This window comes from Battus philenor, unplaced genomic scaffold, assembly GCF_028537555.1.
Source record: "Battus philenor isolate CCGP_79_NKW_IND1 unplaced genomic scaffold, ilBatPhil1.0.hap1 SCAF_15, whole genome shotgun sequence".
Taxonomy (NCBI): domain Eukaryota; kingdom Metazoa; phylum Arthropoda; class Insecta; order Lepidoptera; family Papilionidae; genus Battus; species Battus philenor.
Genome location: NW_027181677.1, coordinates 691912 through 711013, shown reverse-complemented (window position 1 = coordinate 711013; position 19102 = coordinate 691912). Strand labels below are relative to the sequence as shown.

Genomic DNA, 19102 nt, shown 5'->3' with positions numbered 1-19102 from the left:
TTATTGAGACATCACATGACAAAGGGCATTTTAATTTATTATTTTTATATGATACGCTATCTGCGATGGATCTGCAGCAAGCTGCCACCACACGGTCGCAGCATGATGTCCATGTTCATCACCAGCTTGTCGATTTCAGACACGAACCGATAACGCCTTAGACAATGAACCAATACGATCTTCATCAAATTCATTGCGTATTTTTTACCTGAAAATTAGTTAAAAATTAAAACTATTAGAAATTATTCTTTAATTGCATTTATAACAATTTAAGTAATAAATTATAATTATTATCAGATATACTTAATGTAAGTGTAATGATAAGATTTAGATTCGGAAGATACGTGAAAAAATAATATTCTTCCTTCTTAGGATCTCCTCATTTGTGATTCGATCCATACAATGAAAATTTTAACGTCCTCCATATAAATAATTTGTTTTATGTAGATTTTAAAAACGTAGATGTTGTTAAAAATTAAACGAACTACTTACCAATACAAGCCCTTCTGCCAACACTGAAGTTGAAGAAAGGCAGATTTTCGGAGGGAGCTTTCGAATCAGATAACCATCTCTCAGGCCGGTACTGTAAGACGTCGGGTCCCCACAACCGACGCGACCTCCCCAGGCCCCATATGTTAGATCCACACATCGCGCCCTTTGGCACGACGCAATTTTCTATAAGCAAATAAAAAGAAATTTAAATATCTTCCAGAAAGTTCCAGAATCTTTTCGAAGACTTCTTAATTTTTTTATTACTATTAAAAAAATTTCGACACCTGGTTTAAAACTCGCATTGACATTTGTTTTGTTCGTTAACAATGTTATCGCGTATTGTAAAAGCCATCATTTTCATCATCATTTTACCCAAAAGACATTCACTGTTGAACTGCCCACCCGTGGGACTTTTAAATCGTTTGGAAGCGACTTACATCCAGCGTCTTTCAAAAACCTGAACTATGTGTTCGGTCCGCCTAGTGGGAAAACTATCCACGCCGCGTCTACTGACTCCTGGTCGAGAATCTTTCGGCATCAACAGGCATCGGTTGATTAATGTGTCCTGTACATTACCACTTCAGACGAAATATTTTTCGACTTACGTAAAAAGGTAAGCCTATCAGGTAAATAATGAAAAGACTTGCCGCGACTATGACAGTCTACCTAATGGGATCTACCTATGACCATATCAAAGTAAATTATATATATATTGTCATATAAAACCAGGGTCTACCAAGTGTATTTATAAGTCCGTCATCTCGTAAGCGATCCGAAGCGATGACATAGCGATAGTCGGCAAGTTAAGTGAAGCAGTGTTCGCGGAATAACGAAATTGTGCGAATTGAGAATATACATAAATCGCTGTTGCTATTTCGTTGCCATGAATATACACTGCTTGCATAATACATAGTCGCGGTAAGTATTTGGATGGGAGACCGATCAACGTGGCGATTTTGGGGGGGAACCTATACAGTGGACATCTACCAGATGACATGGTGATGGTGATGAGAAGCCTTGTATTAGTATTGTCACCCACTTAGTACGATGTCCCGTTCAGCCAAACGAGCAACGCCAGGCGCAGTCGGATAGAGACGCAGGGTCTCGCAGATCACCGCCTCGCAGTATGACAACCTGACCAGGTCTTCCTTAAAAACGTGTCGATCACTATCACCGCACACTGCTATAATCCTGCAATCAATTTCATCACCAAATATCTAAATAAACGAAACATTCGAGTGGTTGGCAATGAAAGTGGTATTTTTGTTTACAATGTATTATATAAATAACAAATAATAACGTAATGATATATATAACATAACAAAAAAAAATATTTCTCAAAATTCGAATTATAAAATATTCAAATTATCGCATTCTATCTATCGCTGCAGACTGTACTGTTAAAAGTTATTGGTTGATCATATTCCAATAGAGAAAAAAATGATTGATCACTTTATATACGATGATTGGAAATCGGGGTAAAATGTTGAAAGGCTTTCGCTGACAAGTTAGGTATACATTCAAATGTCTAAAGATTTTACACCACAGAATATCAGTTTCGGCAAGCAGAGAGAATACGATACGATCGCCTCACAAGTAAGTAAAGGGGAGCGTTGCCAGATTGGAGTTATACGAAAAGGTAGTAGGAAAAAGTAAAAAGCGATAAATAAAAAAGTAATACTATAGGTGTATTATTAGAAATGTTAATTAATTGTTTTATAGATAGTACGAAAATAAACAGGAAGAATAAATCAATAATACAAATGATAAAATTAATAAACGTAAATATTGTAAAACTCTTGACTTGGCGAAGGAAATGAAGCGATGTATGGAAAGGAATGAAAGACGTTGTTAATGAAATTATAGGAAAGAATGAAAGACATTGTTAATGAATTTATAGGAAAGAATGAAAGACATTGAGAATGAAATTAGAGGAAAGAATGAAAGACATTGAGAATGAAATTAAAGGAAAGAATGAAAGACATTGAGAATGAAATTAGATGAAAGATATTAAGAATGAAATTAGAAGTAATAATGAAATACATTGAGAATGAAATTAGAGGAAAGAATGAAAGACGTTGTTAATGAAATTATAGGAAAGAATGAAAGACATTGAGAATAAAATTATAGGAAAGAATGAATGACATTGAGAATGAAACTAGAGAAAAGAATGAAAGACATTGAGAATGAAATTAGAGGAAAGATATTAAGAATGAAATTAGAGGAAAGAATGAAAGACATTGTTAATGAAATTATAGGAAAAAATGAAAGACATTGAGAATTAAATTAGAGGAAAGAATGAAAGATATTGAAAAGGACGAAAATGAGTGTAGAAGTTATTTATAAATTATTTGAAAAATTATAATTTGCATAAAAACTGGACAGAGTCTATGTAAAACAGGGTGTGTATATAACCTATGATGGAAATTGAACGATAGACCCAAAAAAGGGGTCTTTAAAAAGGCTTTTACACCTATAATAAGTCACTTTGTAGATTAAAAGATCGCGAGAGAGACAAAATCATAGACAATATAATTAAATGTGTAATGTGAAATAAGAGAAGCAATTTTACTTACTCATCGTAAAGTTTCTCCTGAATTCTAGGGTTGGCTCCAAGCATCAGCATTATAAAGTTCAAAGTGATTGCGGTCGTATCCTGGCCAGCTACCAGAATTGAGTTCATCTCTGCCTTGATCTGATCCAGCGTCAGGGTCGCATCCACCTCATAATTCTCCAGAAGGATGTCCAGGAACGACTTGAATGACACTTCTCCGTCTAAATTTTTATATTTTAATTAAATGAGAAATAGTCATCCACCTCTTTTAAGCCCTCCACCGGAGGAAACAACAATATGTTTTTATTATCTTTACTGTTATATATAGGCCTATATAGATCGGTAAGCGGACAGAGATGGGGGAAATCCCAACCAAAAATTTGTCGGGACGCCCAGCATACTGGGCCGCTTCCAACCGCATGTATGTTTATAGTTTTCTCCATCCTTTCTGCACGTGATGTGACTTACCTACTTTCACTTTAATATGCCAATCCGCTGAAAGATGTCAGTTTCAGGGTCGAAGAAAGAAACATCGCATCACTTATGGACAACGAGGAAAGGCGAGGGACCTTTCTAGAGTACTGCAGAAGGATCATAGGAGAGAACGTTTAAAGGAACATGAAGCCAATTAAAAAGTGTATAAGAATTGTCAAGATAAGATACAAACAAGAAAGTGAAAACAGGAAAGTATACATTAAATTATAAATGAATGTAAATGTATATAATAAAACAAAACCTAAATAACCTCTAAACCTGTATTTATGTGATGGGGAGGCGAAGAAATTAAGGTGATGAATGAAAGGATTATTATAATTTGTGAAGAATTAAAGATGTAGATGAATAAATGACATTGAGAAGGAAAAAGATAAGAAAGCAAATAATATGACGAAAAAAAAATTTTTTTTTAAAATGGTCCTTGCGAAACAGGCTCTCAAAAACAAGGACAAAAAATAATGAAAAAGAGTGATATGTCGATTACTTTCGTACTACGATTTTTTTGAGCTCTTATAAAAATCCTGAGCATAGCCCGGTGTATAAGCTATAATATAAGTAAGCTTGCATAGTAAGAGACATCTCTATTCCGTAAGCCAACACTTGTAACACACGTTGCTCGATATATTTTGCGGTTCTTATCGTCATTTGTAGCTACCATAATAATGCATTATATCCTTAACAGATTTTTAGTTTTACGTGTGTGTTTTTAAGCACACAGCTTTGAAAATTTCTCGCCGAAAATTTCAAATTAAGATCTCTTTTAGTGTCTAAAGTCGTAAGCCAGATGTCTCCTCTTACGTACGAACACATCTCTCTTCAATTTTTTTAATTAGGTATGGTCTGATCTTTCTGCAATGTTGTATATAGTAAATGGGGCATCCTCAGTGGTGTAACATAACTCCTGAGGATGGCCCGTGGAGGGGTGAAACACGTGTTGAGTTATTTGGCGGTGGCGGTTGTGTGATTCGCATTGTTTGCCGCATACGCATTTATCAACGGGCTGGCGGGCGGTGCACTTTATTGCACGACTACCTCTGCATGTGCGGAAGTGGCTAAATATTGGTCCTTTACTTAATAAGCCTTTCGACAGCCAGCGTACTTCAGTATGAAGGAGTAATTGATGAAAGTGTTCGTCATTTTCTTTACACAACTGCGCAAATAACCGCGTATTCAACGCGTTGCTTCGGATTCGGTTTACTGCATCAATGAATAAATGAAGTGATTCATGCAATCTAACACTCAAATTTTTAGCAACTAAATGTTGTCGATGGATGATGCAATACATTGCTAACACCCCTGAAACATTTTGTTTTAAATAGCTTATAAATCCACGATAACGTCCAACCATGGCAGGTGCTCCATCTGTAGCTGCTGATATTATATTTGATAAAGGAATTGCTTCTTCAATGAAGTAATCCTTCAAAACTTGAAATATTTATACACCTTTAATGTCGGTTATCAAAGTTCTTGCGAAGAGCAGTTCTTCGTAGATTTCTTGATTCATAATAAAACGAACATATGCCAATAATAATGCTGCATTATCAGGTAAAGATACTCGTCCAGTTGTATAGAGAAATGGGTCGTTTACAAAAAATTACATAAGATGCTTTCAATATCAGAACTCATTTCATCAATACGTCTTTCAACAGTATTGTTGCTTAAAGGAATTCTTTTAATGATATCAGATGCAGGTTTGTGTAAAACAGTTTTTAAAACTTCTTCAACGGCTGGCAAAATTAACTTCTCTCCGATAGTATGCAGTTTTCCGGATTTTGCTATAAGTAACGAGATATTGTAAGACGCCCGCAAACCATCTTCATTTCTTTGTGACGTTGAAACGAACATTCTGTCTCTTGTGTAGTTTATCGTTGAGTGTTTGAAAGTATTTCAAATCTTTCTCTGTTTTATCAGGGTAGCATCTTCTTAGATGATCTTGCAGTTTAGATGGTTTCATAGCGTCATTGCCCAAAACTTTGTTGCATAAAAGGCACATAGGCAATAGTTTGTCCGGCAATGATGGAATGAAGCGAAATTTCAAATAATCAACACTGTACTGTCTACATTTCTTTTTAGATTCGGACATGGCATCAGTCATCTGTAGGCAAAATTAAATTATTTAAATAAGACAGAGAAGCCAGCAGCTGTATATTAAAAATATTTTTTGATTTTTCCGGAAACATTCCATAATTCGAACATCTTCTTGCCACAATTAGCGCGAATTACGGAGATTGCATTGTAATTACAGTACAGATTGCTAAAACTTTCAAAAGGAAACTATTGAGGAGTACTCGTGTAATTTTGAATGATTGAATATTAAACTACTAATAACTAAAGTCATGATGGGCGTAATTTATCTATCTTTGCTAACTACGAGTATAAAGCTAAAATTTAATAAAAAATAATGTACTTACTTTTCTCCAGCACTCTCAAACAAAATAACAGTGACTCACTATTATTTGTGAATATTTTCTTAGCACTTTCCTTTTCAAGATTCAGGAAACGAATAAACGTATTTATCCCACATTCGTATTTATAGAGTGACGAATTGAACAAGTCAGTGCAAGGTAGCGAAGCTCTGAGACTGCGACTCTCAAGTTTTTACAAGTTCAAAATGTATTGCGACCAAAAAGCGAATACCAACATCCTACAACTTATACAATTTTATAAACATATATAATAATTTTTTTTACTTCATAGGTACTTTTATAAATAATGTAAATGTTTTGATATTATAAGATAGTATAATGTAAGTAAATAGGTACTATCAGTGTGTATATGTGTTGAGATCCACTATCGTGGACCCCAATGTAATTTCATGGACCTCCAAATTTTTTTTCGCTTATGTAGACTCCTTGCAGGTTGTCATAGATCCCTAAGGGTCGATATAGACCAGTGTGGGAATCACTGCTCTAAACAATAAACATTGAACCTTAGGATAAAGTGCCTTGAACACGCGTAAGTTATTTATAGATTTTTGTGTACGGTTCTCGGAAATTGTGACCAAGTACTATCTCGAACTTACTAGAATCTTATCCGTAGTATAAATAGGTGTACTCCCCATGTCGACAATTCAGTGTTGTTTTTCGAGTTATAAGATTAAGATCTATGATCAGTGATACAAAGTGACTGTTTGGTAAATTATTTAGACAGTGATTTAAGAGCGATTTGGAAGCGTAGTTTGGATTAAGCGAAAGTATACTTTTTGTTAAAGTAGGGTGACCATCTGATTTGTGAATAAAGGACTCCTTGTAAACCAGTGGTGTTTCATTTCGAGTCAAAACCCAAAGTACGTAACAATATGATTATATCACTTACCTTGTAATTTTGTTTTTGTTTCATATTTGGCTGCTTTTACACTCTCTACTCTTTGTTCCAATACCTGTCATAAAAAATAATTTTCTTAATATTACTAATAGAAAATATGATGTAAATAAATGTATAATTTATATATAAAAATCGCATGGCTAAACAATCAAATCACACAATTGTTAACACCGACGCTTTAAGCGAGAAGTTCGCTGTCTCCTTTGACCTTCAACTTGTCTTCAAGGACGCTGACGCCATTAACAGCTCAATGCGCCGGCGCAAGAAAGATAGACAAATAACATAGGTCTCGGGGGAGTTTCTACCGGCCAGTGTTAAGCCAGTAAAACTATAATATTATTTATATTACAAAAAAAGTTGGATAATTATTAGGAGCAACCAACATTAAAAATAGTTTTAATAGTGTCAAATGCTATCTATTTAGAAAATTAACCGGACGCTCAATGTTTCAGCTCATAGACGCCCGCTGCAAGGCATCTATCTCCCCAAAGATATATGGGAGATATACCATAATCGCCACACTTGGTAGGCAAGTTGGCGATCGCACTATAATATAATGCTGATAGAACGCCGCTGACCATCGTCTGGAAGTTTATTTATGTGCAGGAGTAATCTTATATAATTAACGCACAAAATTTTAAATTTTACAAGATTGTGTCCCGGGATTCGAACTTACGACCTACGATCTCGTCTCCGTCTCGCCGCTGGACTACCGCTGCTCAAAGATATCTAGAGGAAGATACCTATAATCGCCACGTTCAGCAGGTGGGTTGGCGATTGCAGTGCGGTGTTATGGTACGCAAAGACCGCTGCTATTTGTTTGTGAGTCCAATCTCATATAATTTATGTCTAAAGTTTCAGCCGTATAGCGCTGGGATAGCACAACACGCTCACGTAATAGAAAATATTTAAAATAATAGAATAAGTCTTTTGAAATGTGTAAAATAGAAATAAGCTACAACTAAGTTAGTATAAAGTACTGTGAGGCTATCAATTCTGGCATAACATTGTCATATAATAAATATATAATGCCTAAGGATGTAAATAAGACCGAAGTTCGAAAATTAAAAACGAAGACTAAATAGAGTTAAGTTTAAAAATTGAAAATAGGGCGAAATTTCGAAAAAAATATTTTTTATCTACATATAAACATTCGACATTAAGCGGTAGATGTTTCAGGTGATAAAAATAATATTTCCGCCTCTATAATCTCTTTGCTTAAAGCGTGTCGTTTTGCACATAAATTCGATCACCCTGTATAAAGTGATCATTCACAAATACGTAAGATTATTTTTCTGTTAAATGACAACACCCCTCTATAGTTTTTACGCCTCCATGATTTTTCTCATATCTTTCATATATTGATTATGATAATTATGTATAAACTGAAAATATACCTTTTTTGTAAAATTGTTGATTATGTAGCTGACTCTTTTCATTTCCCTCCAGGCTAATGACATGCGATATATTGGTTCGAAATGATAAATAAAATTCATGACCCTATCCACAAATAGCTGCTGCATTTTGATGACCGCATTTATGTATTCCTCTGAGATTTCATATTCGTCGCATAAGCCGAAGGCCGTTTCTACAAAAATATTATTCCATTTAATTATTTTGTAGATAAACCAGAAGGAGAAAGAAAAGGAACGAATGTTTAACAACAATAAACACCGAACCCTAAGATCAAAACACGTGTGACCTTGAAGTTATTTACAAATTTTTGTGTACGGTTCTCGGAAATTCTTACCGAGTACTATCTCGAACTAACTAGAACCTTATCCGTAGTATAAATAAGTGTCGACAGTCCAGTGTTGTTTTTCGAGTTATAAGATTAAGATTTTCGATCAGTGATACAGAGTGACTATTAGCCAAATTATTTGGACAGTGATTTCTTGAGCGATTTGAAATCGTAATTTGGACAAAGCGAAAGAATACTTTGTGTTAAAGTAGGGTGACCATCTGATTCGTGAATAAAGGACTCCCTGCGGTGTTTCATTTCGAGTCAGAACCCACAGTACGTAACAATACTATAATTTGCTAAAATAATTATCAGATATAATAATGTACTCTTTATATCTTATTACAAGTAATCGAGAACATAACCCTAAAACGAAATCCGTGATATTATTAACCCAGAAATAATTACCATTTAGTAACTATAATGTGTGTGTGTGTATATATATATGATATATATATGTGTGTGTGTGTGTGTGTGTGTGCATATAAATGCATCGTAACAACAAGATAATAATACAGTGATCAAAATCCAACGTATTTTTGTTTTGTTTATAAAATGTAAATTCTTTATTTAATCTTCCAATTCAATTTCATCCCCTTCGAAACAGTCGGAATTGCCTTTTTCCGGTTTAACCTTCAAGACCTTCAAAGATTCGGTATTTATCTCCCCAATCGTGTCAGACGGACATTCTGTTTCAAGCTTTAGATAAGTCAAAAAATAATGTAAATTTACCTACAAATTGATCTAGAAATAAGATAGTATAATCAAGCGTCAATCATTTTTATATATGTTGTCTCCTTTGATTTATATAAATCAATTAATCCCGACTTATTGTATTCTTTTGAAGATGTTAATGTTATAACCTCAGGCTTTTAAAGCTTTGTCTGATATGAGTTCACCGAGTGGATGGATCCGTGAACTATAATCCCAACACTTGTTTATTCTCTGTAGATGTACGTGCTGTTAGCCCGAAGCCTTTTACATATTCATCTGAAATGAGTTCACGAAACGGAAGGGTCCGTGAACTTAAAGGTCCCAACTATAGATGTAAGGCCGGTTTAAAACGAATTAAACCAATCGGTTTAAAACGAAAAAAAACGTTTAAAACCGAAAAAACCCATTTTTTTCGATTTTAAACGTTTAGTGTTGACGACTATGTTTTTCTTAAATATAAACACATTATCTATTCCAAGCGTAGACATTACCTAGCTAAGTTGAAAAACTATTACCTAGTTAACTATATTGGTTATTTTGAAAAGATTTATCAATCAGTTCAGAATCTATTTATCAATCAGAATCAATCAGAGAGACGTCAAGATGCAACGTTGCCAGCTCGCCATTTAGGTACATATTTTAATCTATGGTATGTAATATCGTTTCTTTATAATTATAGTACTTTATATGTAATATACTTATCTACATAGGTATAAACTGCATAGGTAACTAACACAAGACCAAGTATTGTCGATAATGATGTGTAAAAACACTGTTCTTATATTTTAGTAGGCGAGTTTTAAACCGTTTAAAAAGATTTATTTGGGGTTTTAAACCGCCACTTTTGGTTTTAAACGTTTTAAATCGGCTTTTTTACATCTATAGTCCCAACACAACCGCACGGTGTACTTATATGCGACTACCCAACCAAAAACAATTGCGCGAGGTAACCTACTACTAGCGCCATCTATTGGCGTCTACAATAAAACTTAGACAAATAGAGGTTCTTAAGTCATAGATTTCCTGTAAACTTACTACATATAGTCGCCAGTGTGGTTTTAGCAAGATATTTATTGAGAAGATCAAAGGGTTCGCCGTCAACTTCCACTTCGAGTTTATTAACCATCGTCAGAGAATGTTGATTGAATACGGTCATAAACGCATCGAGTTTGATTCCTCTGAAAGCTCCGCCCAGCTTTTTGATGTTCTGTTTCCAAATCGGTCCTGGAAAACAATAATAGCGATAAAAACTTGGCATTTATAGCTATAGTTAGAGATGGGTAACTCGCGAGCTATAGACTAGAAAGATATATAAATCTTCTTCTTCTTCTTCTTCTTCTTTCCCTTTTCCCTTTATTTGGGGTCGGGTCTCCTTATCAATTTGCGCCAGGCCACTCTATCCTGGGTTGTCCCTGCATCAAGTTGAAGGGTTTCCAGTTCCTTTCTGATATTAGACCACCACGTAGCTTTTGGACGCCCTCTCCCTCTTGGGAATTCTGGGAGGCTTAAGGCAGTTTTTACTACGTGGTTATCTGGTTTCCGTTGAATGTGGCCATACCATCGTAATCTTTTTTCCTGTAATTTGCTGGGGATCGGAGCTACCTTAAACGAACCTCTCATATATTCGTTCCGTATTTTGTCCATTCTAGTGACGCCACCCGACCATCTAAGCATCTTCATCTCATTGACATGAAGTGTTTGCTCGTGTCTCTGACTTACAGTCCAGCATTCCGAGCCGTAGAGCATAGCTGGTCTGACAACGGCTTTGTAGACTTTACCCTTGGTCTTAATGGGCATACGGTTATCACATAGAACGCCTGACACTTCCCTCCACTTCATCCATGCAGTTTGTACCATGTTCTTGACATCAGCGGTTGAGTCTGAGTGCCACTTTGAACTACCTTCTTGTTTAACTTGCGACATGCCATCAAGAACGCAGCCGCGACTGACGGCTCTCTACGAAGTGCGAAGAGCACTATTTTAACAAAAGTTGCTGCTAAAAACGGCGTACCATTTGATATGTGCCTGTCTGACAATTTATTTCAAACTCGCAGACGTGAACATTTTTATGATCCAGTGTATATATCTATCTGTGGCAACTTCCTCGCTTTCTTAATACTAAACTTTCAATATCTGACATCACTCCTTCACGCGACTATCATTGGAAACATCGAGCTGTTAGATTTTATTGCGGATCTTTATAATTGATATCAAGCAGTCATGTTTCATGTCAATTCTATATATTTTTATTTTTAAAGTCTATATGCCACAGACATTAGTGTCCGTGCCTTTGTTTATACATTTAAATTTACTAAGTCTCTTAATTTATTTTACCGTCCAGATTTTAAGATTACGTTTCGTGCGACCACTTCCTCATCCCTTTTTTTTGGTTTCTGGGGGAAATCTTCCGGATGTTTAAGATGCCCCGCCTCTGGGGGGAAGACAAGGGCATGTGGGATTCCTACCCACAAAACCCCCCCCCCGGTGATCGCCCTCTGCGCTACGGGGACCACAGTATCTCCCGGTCAGGGATCGCCACGAGGTCATCCCTTGCGCTGTTCTAATATATATATATATATATATATATATATATATATATATATATATTCTAGATAGCCCGTCTCGGCGTATGCGTATATGGTTCACGCTATCCCCGAAACCATCGTGGTGCTATCACGATGGTTCGAGACCACGTCGAACCATCGCCCGACTCTACTAAGCTAGTAGGAGTTTAGGGCCCCCACCCTAAGCTCCCGCGACTCCGAAGGCCCCGTTTATGGTAGAGGAACACCATTCTCTGGAGAGCTGTCGCGATGCGCGTTCCTCATCTCCCTATTCTATATCGCCATCTCTAGGTTGTGCGCCAGTATCCGTGCGACAATTGCCGTATTCGTCACATCGATGAATCCTAGCGTAAGAATCATTGTCAGTTTAAATTTTTAAAAAAGAATACCTGAGGCTGAGAACAGGCCTTCTTGAAGCACTTCGTTTGCGTATTTATAAAAGTAGGGTTTTTCCATACACGCAGCGCCGATGCTCCGCAAGTCGTCGGGATCTGACAATGCTGAATAGAAGATGAATATAAATAAATTATACACATATAGAATGATTAATGATAGACATTAATGTCGAATGTACGTGTTTAAAATTGGAAGAAAGAAACTCTAGCACAAATAGCACCGCGGCTCTCTTTAAGGTATTGCCCGGACCATATACCAACCGGCAATGCGGCGACTCTCGCGGCCGGCGAGGCCCGTGTCTCTCCCGATCGCCGAGTAGTCCTTGTCTCATCCTACATACACTACACCCCACTCACTACACTATACACCTACACGGGTATAGTTCTCCGCGTGTATACGTCTTCGTTGTAACTGGGGTACGATCGCCAGCGTAAAAAGTTTTATTCCGTGTACCTCTGTTTCCACGGGCTCAATTTCGATGAAGCTGCACAAAGCCTAGATCAGCTAGCAGCATAACTTCAAATACATCAAATACAGTAAAAAGATGGCTCTCGTTAAGGTAATGCTCCGACCAACGGACTGGCAGCGTCTGTAGCGTTGAAATACTAGAACTAGTATTTGCTTGCGGGTTACGAGTAATAAATATTTTCCGCGGTATAAGTAGACTGTATTTCCGAGGCGGTTCTGAAAATTACGCTGTATAAAATATTATGCGGTGTCAGTTTGTTACAACAGGAAAAAGAATAGTAAGATAGGAATCCAAAGGCCAAGAAACCTACCATATCAGCATTAATTATTTATCCCCAGGGTCCTGAAAAAGGCGCAGATCTTGATCCTCGTTGTTGCATTTATTGTCTGTTACGCAGTAAAATCACACGCGGCGTGGATGCGGTTAGTATCAAGGTTTGCGAACCAATAGTAAGCGGAAGAATGTTTTTTGACTTATGCGTCAATGTTGCCAATTCACAGTACAGCTTGTTCACTCGGCGTATTGATGCGTGAGTGGGTAAAGGATAGGAATATAGGAAACGACAAACTGACAGCTACATTAGTTATTTAATAAATTTCGAATACGAAAAAGTACATGTACTTACGATTAGAAAAATTGTAAATATGTATCACGGCGTAAACGACTAGATATAATGTAAAATGTATAAATAGGAGATGGTAGGTTTATACTAAGCCCTTCACGCTATTTAAGCCAAACTGTGTCGTCATCTCGTCATTTTCTAATACAAAAACAATAATTCTTTTTAACTAACCAATTACGGGAATATTGCCCATCCACAATACGAAAGGTAGATTTTTTTCCTCCATAATCGCCGAGATGTCTCTGTAAATAATGTAGGTATCTGAAAATCAAATCATCAGTTAATGCTTCATGTATATTTAGATAATTTACCACGATAAAAAAGTTTTGTAAATTTTGGGAAAGAAAATCGTTCTTAGAAATAACGAATTAAAACAATCTGATATAGGAATGAATACAAGAGAAGGAAGGTGGTATTAAAGAAGATATAAAAGAGAAAGAAAGCAAGAGATTGCAAAGTATAGAACGAAGAATAAAATTGTAATGTAGTAAAAAAAATATTAATCCGATAATGTAAAGTTAGCGACCTAAACACAATATTTAAAAAAAAAAAACAACTTCACATTCTTTACCACTGAACTACCAAAAAGCATCCACTACAATAGATACAGTTAATTAAATATAGTAAATTTCAGAAATGTAATGAAGGTATAATGATACTAGTAAATAGCAACAGCGAGAGTGCAATCACTGCCAATGGTAGAGTAAAGAGATAGGAAGAGACTACGTTAAATTTTAAGTTCTGATACAGCAGTGGTAGCCCAGCTGGACAGAGACATGTGATCATATGTCGCGGGTTCGATTTCCAGGATATAAACTTAAGTAATTTATGTATTAATAGCATAAGATTTCCACTGCTCGCAAACAAATTTCCTGAGGGTGTGCAGCAGCGTCCCCTGCGTACCATAATACCACACTGATCGCCACAGCCAAGTGTGGCGATTATGGTATATACCCCATAGATATCTTTGGGAGAGGCCTATCCCTTGCAGTGAGTGTCTATAGGCTGAAACTAAAAATACCTTAAAGAAAATGTTTTATCGACACCATCACCTCATTTACAGGATCCTTATTGCAGAAAATAGACGTCTAAAGATTTCTAATTAAAGTGGAAAATCAATAAATATATATATATATATTGGAATATACTGTGGTTTCGGCCGGCGTGGACAGATGGCGCTAGCTGTGAGTAAATGTATAATTTACTCACAGCTAGCGCCATCTGTCGGTCATCGAAAGTGCACCGTGAGGTTTTTCCGACAGCAGCGGCTGCCCGCTCCCTAACCGCGAACAGCGTGGCCGAACCGTGGTTGGATCCGGATCTCACTTCGGCTCGCCTGTGGTCCACGCTGTTATCCTAACCCGCAAGCGAAGAGCCTTAACAACGTGCGAGCGTCCCAATGCAATTGTTAGGCGCCCCTTCAGCTTTTAGTTTCTAGTTTTAAATCCAGTTCACGAATCTTTTCGCTCCGTGAACTCAGTACCGATGAAGCTGTAAAAGCCTTAGGGCTAACAGCATTAACATCTTTAGAAACAATAGAATTATTCGACAGTAATAAAGAAAACTCGACAATGACACGACATATATGTATCAAGCTCTCTCCATCTGCATCAATTAAATAGTTGATTTTATAAAAATAGCATTGATTTACTTTGTCCAGAGCCAATATATCTGTGCATGTTGCCCAAGAACGGTACAGTGGGGTAGGTGGGCAGATGCGACAGCAACTTGCGCGCCCGTCGACATCTCACTCGCAAGTACACGTGGGCGCACACTAGCGCCACCAGCGTCAACACCAGCCAGTACATCTGAAAGCATAGATCCTTCTTATTCACGGTAAACGATTGAAAAATCACCGATTTATCAAGACAAAACCTTAAAGGCTTGATCAAATATTAAAAACCTTTATATCAAAGAATTAAAAATCAAAATATCTTTACTCAAGCAGTCATTTAAACTCAATTTTGAATTGTCAATTATTTTTGACATTATGAAAGGGTAATGTATCATGTCATCAATGTAATCATTCCGTGTGTAATCTAAAACCGATTCGGAATTCCTTATCTACTGTAAAATAGAAAAACAATTAAATAGTAGCTCTTTTTAAACAATAAAATTTATTTATTTAAAACTCTTTACACACTAGAAAGTATATACATAATTGATTAATTTCTAAAGTACGAAAACAGAAAAGGGGATAAATAATAGGTAGTTAACGTGTATATATAGACAAAACATACATATACACATACATACATATGTATACATATACATGTATTTATTCATATATACTTATAATGTAATTGTTTATCTTTCCTCCTTCTTTCGTGGAGAAATGTACAGAGAACAGAGAACTGCTGGTCATAGACCTCCTTAGTAAATATCGATTAGGATTAGTTAGAAAGCGGCTTAAATTTAAAGACTTTAACACGGTCATTGTACTTCACTCGTGGACTCCTTCGCTGCGATTGCCAGTCCGTGGTCTCCTCTCTAGAATAATCCTAGATAAGACACATTCTGCGAGCCATTTCACCTGCCGCTACCTAAGTTTAACTTCAACGCATCAAAGTCTAGTTTTGTTTCTATTGTAAAACCGCTATCTCTTATACATGTTACCCTATCCAAAATTAATAATATGTTTTGAACTACACCAATACCTCACTTTGCGTCGTGGTTACGTTTCAAAAAAACACGACGCAAATTCAAACGTCGCAAAGTGAATTAGGATCTGCTATAGCAAACCATATAAAGATCGAAGATAGGTTCCAGGGTAACGAAAATACAACTTTTTAAAAAGAAAGTTGAACAAAGTTTCACATTTAAAAAACAAAAATAATATAACTCTGCCAATAAATAAATTGGAAAAATATATACCTTTTTTGTAACCAGAAAGAACACGTTAAAATTTATATAAATTTATTATTCTCTTTTTAAAAAAGCACAACACACTACATTACAACACACTACGTAATTGAAACTGAACTTCAAAATTAGCAAAACAAGGTGAAAACAAAACTGTATTAAAATTGCGTTGATTTTTAGTTAAAAAGGAAATCCCCGAGTTTTGATGACATGGGGCAATTGGAAACAAAAGTGTTGCCATCTTTTGGACAAAAGAAAATTTCATAAAAAAAATTAAAGACTCGAACCTAAAACAACGCAACCTCGAAAATCTAACGACGCACATTGAAAATTAGTACTAATTAGGCAGCGACGCAACTACGAAAGAAACGCAAAACAAAACGACGCAAAGCGAGGTATTGGTGTATTGCTCATATGAAGTGGCAATGAGCATACGCACTCGTGTAACCTATAGTCATTCAGTATTTAATGGAATCAGGCGTTACTTCGCGGAAGTCCATCCTAAGTAAGAAAAGAACCAATATTTAGCCACTTCCGCACATGCAGTGGTAGTCGTAGTCGGTCGTAGTCGTATCGTAGTCGTCGTGGTAGTGGTAGTCGGCTCCTGAAGATGCCCCGTGGAGGGGTAAAACACGTGTTGAGTGATTTTGTGGTGGCGGTTGTGTGATTCGCATTGTTTGCCGCATACGCATTTATCAGCGGGCTGGCGGGCGGTGCATTTCATTGCGCGACTACCACTGCATGTGCGGAAGAGGCTAAATATGACCAATATTCTTTTCTTATATAGTCATTCAGGTCGAAAGGCTCTTGAGTGACGCCGCGCGTGACGTGGATAGGTCTCTAATAAGTGGCCGACGAGTTTGTAAGGGTATATGGAGATATGGGCAACGAACGAACGGTCATCGATCTTTGAAAGACACCTGTGCCTTCCTGTATCCTCATATTGGATGACCTGATGACAATCAATATGTTTTCAATGAAACGTAAAAGACCGATTCGCTGAATTCGAAGAATCGATTTTTCTCTCTCATTAATAACTAGTTATATAAAGCATATTTATATATGTATATTTGTATAAGTATATATTATGCCTATGTTTACAGGATTCTTCCTAGGTCCGGTAGGTCTTGGAGGTGTCAACACGAAGTCCGAAGTACAAGTGCGTATATTCATACTCAGCCCGTGTTAATATCGATTTAAAACTATGAAAACGATGTTCAACCAATAAAAATCATCAGCCAATCACAAGCCGAGGTGTATTGTAGACCGCCATCTTTCGCCCGATGTGTATAAAGAATTATAATTCTGTGGGATTCCCCTTTTCAATGTGGCACTGTTGATGACGTAGCTCCTACATCTTCATATAATTAAATGTTTTTATTTAGACACCTGCCCATTAATTATCTGTGCTCCGCTTTAGGTTGACTGGTAGAGAATGGCCATGGGCGGCTCTAGCTCGTGTAGCGTCCGTGTGCAATGAAACCTCGGCGCTCCCTAAGCCTGCCAACTTTGCCGTCGTAACAATAAAGTTTTGTCAAATTCCAACAAGCTATTTTATAAGTAGGTATAGCTTGCAGTATGGTATTAGTTACGGCCTTCTTCTGGCGCCGCCGTCTCAGGGACCACAACGGCGCCCGTGTGTATTGCACACCCTGCACTATAGATTAAGTCGCCCCTGAGAATAAGTAAATGCATTTAATTTGCCATTACACAAAAATAAATAGTGTAAATTAAAATGAAACAAAATAAATAGATGTTAATATTAATGCCGTAAAACCTTCCAATATTTCGAAAAGCGACCGAGGCCACGATACATTATCAAAATATTTACACGTTCGACATTATAATTATTTAATTATAACGAGCGGTATTTCCACAGATAATGTTTAAATTAATCGTGAATTATTTTTTTAATAATTGACCTCGTCGATCGAATGATTATTATTCAATGGTGCGTTATAATTAATTTGTATTTGAGGTTATTTTTGAATATACACACCTTCTATATGGCACCCCGCGCTGGGCTGGGGGGCGTCCCCCGGGTGGCGGAATGGGGGGATGGTCGGTAGCACAGCCTAGCTAAGCTAGCCGGCTAGGCCCGAAGGGTCCGTTGACCAAAGAAGGATGTGGTCATCCAGCACATTGGAGGTTGTGCGGAGGGCTAACTACCCTCCCACGTAAAAACAAAACTGTTACGAAACCGAAGAGAGAGAAAATACGATCTGATCCCAAAAAAAATGACAATAGGCGAGACATAAAGGACTTTCGATTGGCTTCGTGGAATGTGCGGTTTATAGAACACAGGGTAGCAGCACTACAAAAAGTCAGATAGCCCGGTAGTGGTGAATGCAATGTTGATAATGATGCCGTTTCGCTTTATAGTGGAGAAAGCATTGGTCACCATACTAATGGAACTGGTTTTATAGTGACGAAAAGACTTTTAATAAATGTCATTAGATTTGTTCCGGTGTCGGATAGATTGTGTGTGCTTCGCCTGAAAGGAAAATTCTCAAACATATCCATAATAAGCTGTTATGCACCAACCAAAGCAGACACAGATGCGGAGAAGAAAGATGAAATAGTCTTAGGAGATTTTAATGCACAAGTGGGGAAGGAAGGGTATATTCAGACCTACGATTGGGATACATAGTCTGCATGATAAGTCCAACGACAACGGCGTTAGATTGATAAGTTTTGCGTCATCCCAAAACTTGGTCGTAAAGAGCACTATGTTCCCACATAAAAATATCTATAAAGGAACCTGGAAATTTCCAAATGGGCATACCATCAACCAGATAGACCATGTCCTAATAGATGATAGACATAAGACCGCCACTCTCTTGGTGTAAGAATATTCAGAGGGGCCGAC

General features: G+C 36.9%; 1 protein-coding gene across 1 annotated transcript; it reads right to left on the bottom strand.

Annotated features, from left to right (window-relative positions):
- Window positions 1-56: 56 nt before the first annotated feature.
- Window positions 57-15179, bottom strand: LOC137918970 (probable cytochrome P450 312a1). Its single transcript, XM_068761926.1, has 9 exons — window positions 15023-15179; window positions 12274-12384; window positions 10356-10544; window positions 8263-8453; window positions 6857-6920; window positions 3069-3285; window positions 1532-1683; window positions 493-675; window positions 57-208 (listed from the first exon to the last, which is right to left on the bottom strand). The coding sequence occupies exons 1-9, from the start codon at window positions 15177-15179 to the stop codon at window positions 57-59; spliced, it is 1416 nt and encodes a 471-aa protein (XP_068618027.1).
- Between the last annotated feature and the right edge of the window lie 3923 nt (window positions 15180-19102).

Coding starts and splice junctions, on each gene's coding strand:
- LOC137918970 (XM_068761926.1), bottom strand. CDS start 15,179: ATGTACTGGCTGGTGTTGACGCTGGTGGCGCTAGTGTGCGCCCACGTG. Junction 12,385..15,022: donor ATATATTGGCTCTGGACAAA/GTAAATCAATGC, acceptor TCTTCTATTCAG/CATTGTCAGATCCCGACGAC. Junction 3,286..6,856: donor AACAAAAACAAAATTACAAG/GTAAGTGATATA, acceptor TTCTCATTTAAT/TAAAATATAAAAATTTAGAC.